General features: G+C 43.7%; 1 protein-coding gene across 1 annotated transcript in view; it reads left to right on the forward strand.

Moving 5' to 3' along the window:
* Window positions 1–8,222, forward strand: part of UBE2E1 (ubiquitin conjugating enzyme E2 E1) — a 77,363-nt gene extending 69,141 nt beyond the window's left edge. The window contains exons 4-6 of the mRNA XM_024115159.3: window positions 4,708–4,840; window positions 6,255–6,402; window positions 7,427–8,222. Of these exons, the coding sequence (XP_023970927.1) occupies window positions 4,708–4,840; window positions 6,255–6,402; window positions 7,427–7,524 (379 nt within the window). The 3' untranslated portion in view covers window positions 7,525–8,222. The remainder of the gene's footprint in view (window positions 1–4,707; window positions 4,841–6,254; window positions 6,403–7,426) is intronic.
* Window positions 8,223–9,692: the final 1,470 nt, after the last annotated feature.

Genomic DNA, 9,692 nt, shown 5'->3' on the forward strand with positions numbered 1-9,692 from the left:
GCCGCTCCGTGGCATGTGGGATCTTCCCGGACCGGGGCACGAACCCGTGTCCCCTGCATCGGCAGGCGGACTCTCAACCACTGTGCTAGGGAAGCCCCGGAAGCTAAGTCTCTTTAATAAACTAATATTGAGGATGGGAATGGGGGAGGACTGAGAAAAGCATGATTTTAAGACAAAACAAAATGAAGCTTAAACATTGGCTTATGCGGTTTTCTTGGAGAAGTCAGTCCAGAGGGCACATTAGATGCCAGTAGTTAGACTGCTCTAATGACAGTTTTTAAGAGTTGGTTTTATTAATTTCTTTGGATGATACCTTAAATGACTTGTATTCATTACTTTTTATACTGTTCAGATTCTATTTAGACCATACGTGCTAAGCGTTAGTTACACCCGTCGGCAGCTCTGTGCTTCGTGTAGCTCCCCAGAGAGTATCTGGGAGACAGGAGAGCTGCAGCGTGTAGCGGCCCTTCCCAGCGCTCACTGCGGGGAGGCCCTCGAGGGCGAGAGGCCTGGACCACGGTGAGTGCCTGCCAGCCGGCGGGCTTCATACAACCCCCGCTCCCACTGTTGATGGGTCTGTAGGGCGTCAGAAACCACTGCAGAAATAAGAAAATACTGTGTCAAAAGTAGACGTTACTATCATTTTTCTTAAAATGTTTACTGCGGCTGTATTTATTTTGACCAGAAGGGAAAAAACAGAATTAAGGACGCAGTTCTTTCTTTTTGCCTTGTATAAGAGTTCTGTGTGTTACACTTTTTTTTTTTTCTTGGCTGTTCTGCGACCAGGGATTGAACCCCGACCCTCAGCAGTGAAAGCGCGGAGTCCTAACCACTGGACCGCCAGGGAAATCTTTTGCAAAGTGTTTGTGTTGCAGATAAATGTTATGTCCCTGTTTAACACAATCTGGAAGGCAAAGGCATGGGCTCGTTTTCACTTCTCAGTCTCAGCTGCCTGCAGAGATTCTCATCACAGTTGGGTTTCACTGTCTCCAAACAGGGATGTGTATTTTTTGTTGTTGTTCCCATCTTTCCTTAATGCCTTAAATTCAGTCCCCCCATCTCCCAATTCAGAAGTTTCCATCCCTTTTAATCTCTTAGACTGATTAGAATACTTCAACCGGCATTTAAAATTGGAGTTAGATTTCTTATTGTGAAACCAGAAGTATCTTGTGTTACAGGGAGGGGGACGGAAGGCAGGGGGAGGCAAGTGCTGACCTGAGGAATCCAGTCGGTCACTTTATGGAGAAAGGGGCGCGGCGCTTGCACACACTTCCGCCGGAGCAGCCTCACGTAGCTTCTCCCTGACAGTGGCCTTCTGAGAGCCGAGGACTTCTGCCCTCACCCCCTCCCGTGCCCCCCGCCCCCTGCCATGGGTCTGTCTACCCACCTTCTGGACAAGTAGAGCCTAACTTTTCCAGTGAGAATTGGAAGGAAGAAAAAAAAGCAAAAGTTTTGCAGGCCCCATATCATAATTTTTGTTTTATTCTGTGATTAAGAAAATGCATAAGACAAAAAGCTACGTGAATTCATCCAACAACAGCCTTAGAATGAATAGCTGAAGTTTCTATCCAGGCAGCATTGCTTGGTCTTTCCAGTAGACCCCTCACAGTAACTTCCAAGCCTCTTGGTTGAGGACCTACAGGATAGGGATCTATGCTGTTGAGTCTTTTCCAACGCTTTAGCATTTCAACTACATTTGATATTATTTCACTTATTATTTTTCTTACTATAACCCACCTTCATTCTCCACTTTTTTGAAGCTTATGTTGTGTACTTGATTCTTGAACTCTCTTTCTCCATACTTTTTTCTGAACTTTAAGGAAGGTTCACGCCCGAACTGAAAGCTGATGACAAACAAGTAGCGATCTTGATTTGGATTTCTAGCTGTATCACAGGTGACAAGCGTGAAATGTTAAAGCTTGCGTTCTCAACTGGTTGTCCTACTCTCAGTAACCTGTACAGGGGGTCCCAAATGCAGACCACCTGCTCAAAGGTCCCCAGAGGAGCTTTTTAAATATGTAGATTCTTGGGTCTAAGCTCAGGAGACCTGGGCTTAAAGGTCAGGAATCTGTAATTTTTTAAGTTCCATAGATTATTTTGATGATGAAATTTCTGTACAGTCATAAAATCTGCTTGTAGTGGCATGTTGTTAGACCTTTGTTCTTCTTTTATCTTTTTTCTGTACTAAGGGGCCAGCAGAATTGGGCCTATGCGAACATGTCCCCGCCAGGGTTGGAATGACTTTACTGTTATTTTTTTCTGGGTCTCTTAGCATCACCAGGCTGACTGAGGAAAACCGTATGGCTGCTGATGTGCTAGTGTTTTGGATGGCCTAGCTTCTGCTCTTGGCCTTGGTTCCTCATCTGTAAGAAGAGGGGTTTACAGTAAATGATAGCCTCTTGCCTTTAAGTCTTAGATACCGTGAGTTCTAATCTAGTTGGATGAGAGAGAATAGTTTGTCTTTTTATCCACAGCCTCTGTGTCAGTGTCATCTTCATCTGCTTAGTCCACTTTTCAGTTAACTCCAGTCTGGTAATCAGGTACCATAGCTGCATCAGCCATGGTTTGTAGACTTTCTGTTCAAGTACATATGCTGGATGCAAACATATAAGCAGCTCAGCAAACTTCAGATGCCCAAGGACCAGTTCTAATCTCAGGCTGTGAAGCAGCAGCAATCAGAGTTGTATCCTTTCACTTGGAGGGGTTACTGCATGTTTTTAGAGGGAGAGGGTGGGTTAAGAGCACTCCCTATCTTGCACCTTGTGAGAACTGTGGTCAGATGTCATGCAGAATTGGAAGTCGTCTTTTTTTTTTTTTTTTTTAAACTCGAAGATTGGTGTCTGCATATATGTGTGACTTAATATTAGAGACAGTGTTAATTAAACGAGCTCTCTTCCCATATTTGTCCAGTGTAAAACAGGTTTTTAATAGTTGTTGGGAATACCCATCACAAGGAGATATTCAGGGACCATAGTATTTGAGCCAGTGGGAATAATCAGATAATTGGAAACGGAGGTGACGGCTGCCATTTAACGGGAGATTACTATGGGCCTGTTGCTCTGCAGAGATAGTCATGCCCCCCCCCATATTATCAGTATCCGAACATTCCTGTGAGGTGGGTGCACTAAGCTGAGTAACTTGCTCGAGGTCACACAGCCAGTAAGTGCTCAGTGAGTGTCTGAACGCTTTCTACCTCTTGACCAGTTTGGGCCCTAACCCTCCCCGTCGGCCCCTACCCTTTGTCTGTACCTTCTCCCTCCTGTTTTGCCACACCATGTCTCCCCCGAACTTGTTTTCCTCCGGTTCTCTTTTACAAGCTCATCCCCTAACCTATGTTGCTGTTGTTTCTCCCACTCCAAATATCAGGTTGAAAGAAAAATATCTCTGGTGGGTTTGGGGAAAGTATAGGGCCACAGGTAGGTTTTCTCTTTTCCTCTCCCTTCCTCTTCATCTCCTCTTTCTCTTAGAAGGACTTGAACCCCATCTCTAACCAGTCAGCAGCGGGCGTGTTGAAGACAAGCAGTTCTTGTCTTGTGCGTTAGGGAACCTTGGCATCTAGCATCTGCGTCGGGCGTGGGCCGTCTGCGAGCGTGTGGGGAGTGAATCCAGTTCACACCATACGTTTGTTGAAAAGAGCCTTGCCTGCTCTGTAGAAATTATGCTGTGTATCCACTGGGATCTACAAGCCTCTCCAAGCGAAGACCTTTTGTTGTTTGGCCAACACACACTGCTGTCCTCAAAGCGGCTGTTAATAGTTAGGCTTGAGCGTCTCAAGTGAAGCCGTGTCAGCGAAGCCATCCACGCCGTTACCCCTGTTACCACGCGCTGCGGGCAGGTCTGTCTGCATCGGCACCGAGACTGTCGCCCAGACTTGCCGTCTTCTCTCTTGGTAGCGGAGCTTTACGCTTACTTGAGTGGACAGATGTGTTAGCTAGCCCTCGGAGGTCTTACTTGTATTTTTGTTTATTAATGTGCTTGACTACAGAGCGCTCTGTGAGCCGACACAGTGCTGCAGAGGAGGGCGCTACGGTGTCACTACGCGTGTAGAGCGCTGATCTCACAGGTGAGGGTAGCTTAACGTGTAGAGAGAGAACCTGATTTGTGGAATCTAATGTGTGCAGAAGTGAAAACTGAATGACTGGTAACCGGATACTTTGTCCTCCTCTTCCTCCCCCACCCAGCATGGTTTCTGCTGTAAAGAGAACTGCAATCTGTTGGACTTCTTTTAGGGTAAGATTATGGAGAAACAAGAACAAGGAGGAAGAGCCCCAGTCAGAGGGTCAGAAATGAAGCTTTGGTGCTTAAAATGGTCCTCAAAGATGATGTAGCCGTGAGCAAAACTTTGTCACTAATTTAATGAATTCTGGTGTGCTGAGAGCTGTTTCTCTTTTTGTAAAGTATCGTTTACGTTTACATTTTCTTATGATGTATCAAGGAGTGGGTTTGAGAAGTGAGGGGTTTCTTGCTTCTTCACAGTTAAGCGGACATAGACTGGTTTCAGCGTCCTTTTTTACCATATACTTGACCTAAGACTTGTTGGAGGCCTGCATCAGAGGCCTGTCTGAAAGATACCAACCTGTGTTTTGTGGAGAGAATCCACACACTAAACAAAAAGGAAGGAGAGGCGACCTTTCCCCCTTTTGGGGACACACTGTAGAAATGGGGATGCCCCGCCATCTACTCACCTTCTGGTGTATTATTTCACAGTGCTGGTCCCAAAGGCGATAACATCTATGAATGGAGATCAACCATCCTAGGGCCTCCAGGGTCCGTGTATGAGGGTGGTGTATTCTTCCTTGATATCACTTTTACACCAGAATATCCCTTCAAGCCTCCAAAGGTAAGAAATTCTCCCTGGTTTATGCTAAAATTTACATACTCCCATGAAAGATTATTCAGGCTTTTAAAATTGAGTTTTTAATCACAAAAAATAGATTTCTGTTATATCTTGACAAATCTCTAAGTACACTTGCACATACACAAAACACTTCTTTGGGTTGACTTTGCCTCTTTTGGCGAAGACCATTTCTAAGAGTAAGTGCTTTGTTTTGATGGGGCTTAAAATCCTGCTAATATTTATAGTAACATAGTCAGCAACCTATAAATAATCCCCTATTTCCCACTCAACAGAAACAGTTTCTGAACATATAAAAATGGTGTCAAAATATCCACCCACTAAAACAATTAGAGAATCTCCTACCAAAGCCTTAGATTCCACTCCTTGTCATCTTTTGGTCTTGTTCAGATCCTGACCCCAAGCTCGAGCTTTCTCATCTAGGATGGGCAGGGGTTGCTCAGTCACTGTCTCCTGTAACACTCAACACTGTGATTCTCATTCGCCTGGTCGGAAGGAAAACCTCTTCTTGGGGATGGGGTGGACTGCTAGGGAAAAAGGTACAATTGCAGCCCAAGAGGTGACCGCAAGGCTGTCACTTTAAAAAAAAAAAAAGTGGTAAAGTTATAGGGTTTTTTCACTTTGGAATGATTCAGTGTATTTCACAAATAAAAAGTAGGAGACCAGACAAAATAACCCAGGTTTGTGGGGCTGATGTTGATTCGTCTGCTGCTGTGGCCCTTACCCACTTCAAGCTCCTTACCTGTGGAGATTCTGTTTAAGTGAATTCCGTGATTTAGGTAGGCACGATTAGCACTTTGTCTTTATGTACCCACTGTGTTGTTTGAATTAGATTCTGAAGCTTGCTTTGAGGCCATGTAGTACTACCAGCTAACACAAGAGGTCAGCAAACAATTAGCTGTTCAAACTTGGAAACATTTGGAAAATACTTAATACATTAAAACTGCTAAAGATGAATTCAAGAACTATACAGGGAACTATATCCGATCTCCTGGGATAAACCATAATGGAAAAGACTATTAAAAAAAGAACATATATATGTATAACTGAGTCACTTTGCTGTGTAGAGATTAGCACAGCATTGTAAATCAACTATACTTCAATTAAAAAAAAAAGAAATATTGAGGTTACCTTGCTTTTTGTTGATGGATATTACTTTTTAAATGAAATTGAAAATCCCTGAGATTGTCAGTGAACACTTTCTAATCTCAATTTCATGAAATAGTCTCTTACCCTATCTCTTATCAGCCTTAAACTGTTTTAAAAACAGTTCACTTTTTAAAAAGACCAAATGTCTCTTTAAAAGTTTTAATTAGGACCATTTAATTGAAAAGGCAATTTAGTAAAAAGTTTCATTGTTTGCTGTTCAGATTTCGTTTAACACTGTCTTGTTTTTTAGGTTACATTTCGGACAAGAATCTATCACTGTAATATTAACAGTCAAGGAGTTATTTGCTTGGACATATTGAAAGATAACTGGAGTCCAGCACTAACCATTTCTAAAGTCCTTCTTTCTATCTGCTCACTTCTTACAGACTGTAATCCTGGTAAGGTTAATAATTCTTTACCTTGTTTTATTCCTCCTCACCTGGAAAATGGTTATTTTCCACTTAACCTAAGATTTTCTTAAGTTCAGATTTTATTTTTGTACGGGCTTTCAAGGGACAAAAACTCATTGCTTTCCAAAGAAAGTTCTAATCAAGAGTTCAATCTACTAGGTGAAAAATGCAGCGACTTCACCATTACTTGACGTGTTCTAGCAACAAGGTGTTATAAACTGAAGACTTAGAAAAGATTGCCTTAGGTTTTTACATCTTCATTCTCTCCCCTTTTTTTCCCTTTTTGCGTGTTTCCCGTACAGAAACGGCATGCACACTTGTGAACGCTGAGTCACCCGCCCTCTGCCTGCGGGTCTGCTCAGCACCTGCCCACAACTGCTTACTGATGTGGCGTTGTTTCCCTGCTGTACACTTAGTGATTACCAGACTGTGGTTTCATCTGGGCCTTAATTTCCTCTTATTAAAAACATTTTTTCTAGATAAAGAAATATAAATTTAATTACTAAAGATTTTATTTAGGTTTCAGAGGAACACTGTACTTAATCGGAAGTACAGGTCTTGACCTGGCAACTTCGGGTCTTTGCGGGTCAACAGAGTAGAGAGGTAAATAGCGTTCGCTTGCAGTAGCCCTGAGGACTTCATAGCGCTCAGTGTCACAACTGGTGCCATCGAGCAGAAGGTCCTGTGAACACAGCTGGGTGTTCACTGCAGTCTAGGGCCTTGTGCATTCCGTACCCTGACACGCAGGAGCAAAACCCTTCCGGTGGGGGGTGGTTGTTGAGGGAGAGATGGAATGAACTAAGGAGACGGGGCCAGACCGCTCTATCTGGATCAGGATCCCCCTGCATCCGTGCTGTTTTTTAAAGTCCAGGAGGAAAAGTATCCCAAATGGTGGAGTGGTTTGATCACAGCTACGCTGTCCATTTCCTCGCAAGCTGTCACTAGCTTATTTGCTGAAACTTAAAAATGTTCCTTTCCCTTCTTCGAAGTAACGTACATTCTTTTCTTCCAGCCGACCCCTTGGTGGGAAGTATTGCCACTCAGTATATGACCAACAGAGCAGAACATGACAGAATGGCCAGACAGTGGACCAAGAGATACGCTACATAAATTGGGTTGTCACAATTCTCTACATTCTTTGTCTGTCACAGAGAGAGCTGCTTATGATTTTGAAGGGGTGGGGGAGGGTGGGCGTTGGTGAAGAGTAGGGTATTTCTATAACAGATATTATTCAGTCTTATTTCTTAAGATTTTGTTGTAACTTAAGGTATCTTGCTACAGTAGACAGAATTGGTAATAGCAACTTTTAAAACCGTCATTAGTTCTGCAGTATGAGCTGAAATGCAGTACAGAGAAGAATAGACATTTGGGTTCAGTTGCTTGTAGTCTGTAAATCTGAAACAGCTTAATTTGTACAGGTTACACACATGGCCATTTATGTAAAGTCCTTTCAAGACTACACAGTTTTTTGTTTAAAAAAATTGGAATTTGTTTTCCCTTCTTGGAGGGGAACAGTGATATTTAACAGCTTTTAGAGACTGTCATCTCATATATATACAATGGACACATGGCTATAAGACACCATATAGGAAATATGAGTAGTTATGTATTTTATTTTATATGCCAGTCTACTTTATTGTGAAAAGATAGAGGTTTGAATCAGGACTTGTGAAAACCTGTAGTAAAATACCTTAAGCTGTTAACTGTAAGGCGTGGAATAGGAGTTGCTCAGTGGATTGGTTCTATGTTGTGGACTGCCTAGGTCTGCATTTGTTACTGTGCTAATAAACAATATTAAAACCACCACCTAACGCTGCTGTATTCATTTACTTCCTTTTGCCTTTTTTGTAGTTTCTTTCTTCTTGATAGATCTTTGCTACTCAAACAGCCTAGAGGTAATGCAGACTGAACACGCTGGTGTTGTCTCCCCAGCACGTGTGTTAGGATTGGTACCTTACTCTGGATTTATCCAACAGCCTTGCAGGGTAGGTGCCTTAGAGAAGGTTAGATAGTCTAACTCATGATCTTCCAAAGGCAGAGTTCTGCTGTATCTTCGTCAAAGCATTTTCCAACTTGGAAGCGCTGTGGTGGTAAGTGCGTGCGTGAGAAGTGGGCTCTCATGGAGAAACACCCCCACCACAGTGGAGGGAGCCTGGCAGGACCTAGGCGCACACACCTGCTCCAGAGAAGCTCGTCCAGAGCCCAGGGCGGAGGTACCTGCACTCTTATGACGCATTTAAAAAGAGCACGGTCACTCTGTACTAACGGATCTAAGCTGCATTCAGCAGACAAGCAAACTGCAGGATCTATTATATTATTTTCGGTCACTCTGTACTAACGGATCTAAGCTGCATTCAGCAGACAAGCAAACTGCAGGATCTATTATTTTAAAATAACTATAAAAGCATTTATCCATCTATGTAAAAAAAAAAAAAAAAAAAAAAGCTAGAAGCTCAACACCAGGAGAGAAGGCAGGAAATGACGTGACCATATCTGAGTGACTGACAATTGTTTTACCCAGAAAAACACGATGAGAAATTTTAAATTAATTCTAAATCGGCTAGTGCGGCCGCCATATAAGTAAGTTTTCTATCTTTATATACAGTAGTTCTTGGCTTGCACTCACTGAACTGAGCCAATTGAGTTTACATTGTTTTTTTTTGTGGCGGGGGGGCCCGCACTGGGTCTTCGTTGCTGCGCGAGGGCTTTCTTTAGCTGTGCCGAGCGGGGGCTACTCTTCGTTGCGGTGCGCGGGCTTCTCTTTGCGGTGGCTTCTTTTGTTGCGGAGCACGGGCTCTAGGCACGCGCAGGGCTTCAGTAGTGGAACGTGGGCTCAGTAGTTGTGGCCCACGGGCTCTAGAGCACAGGCTCAGTAGCTGTGGCGCACGGGCTTAGTCGCTCCGCGGCATGTGGGATCTTCCCGGACCAGGGCTCGAACCCGTGTCCCCTGCACCGGCAGGAGGATTCTTCACCACCACGCCCCCAGGGAAGTCCCACCAAGTGAGTTTGAATTCACTGAACCGCGCCTTAAAAGTATTCAAGATACTACTATTTACTAGACGTTTTAACATTTCTTTACTGGACAGCTTATCTCATACTTTATATTGGAAACTAACAAACAGTTCACTGTTTGTTTTCACAGTCAAAACCACTAAGTAGCTTGCTTCCAACTTTACAGTTAGTTACAGTATCCGTGTCCCCTGCACCGGCAGGAGGATTCTTCACCACCACGCCCCCAGGGAAGTCCCACCAAGTGAGTTTGAATTCACTGAACCGCG

This window comes from Physeter macrocephalus, chromosome 1 (genome assembly GCF_002837175.3).
Source record: "Physeter macrocephalus isolate SW-GA chromosome 1, ASM283717v5, whole genome shotgun sequence".
NCBI lineage: Eukaryota > Metazoa > Chordata > Mammalia > Artiodactyla > Physeteridae > Physeter > Physeter macrocephalus.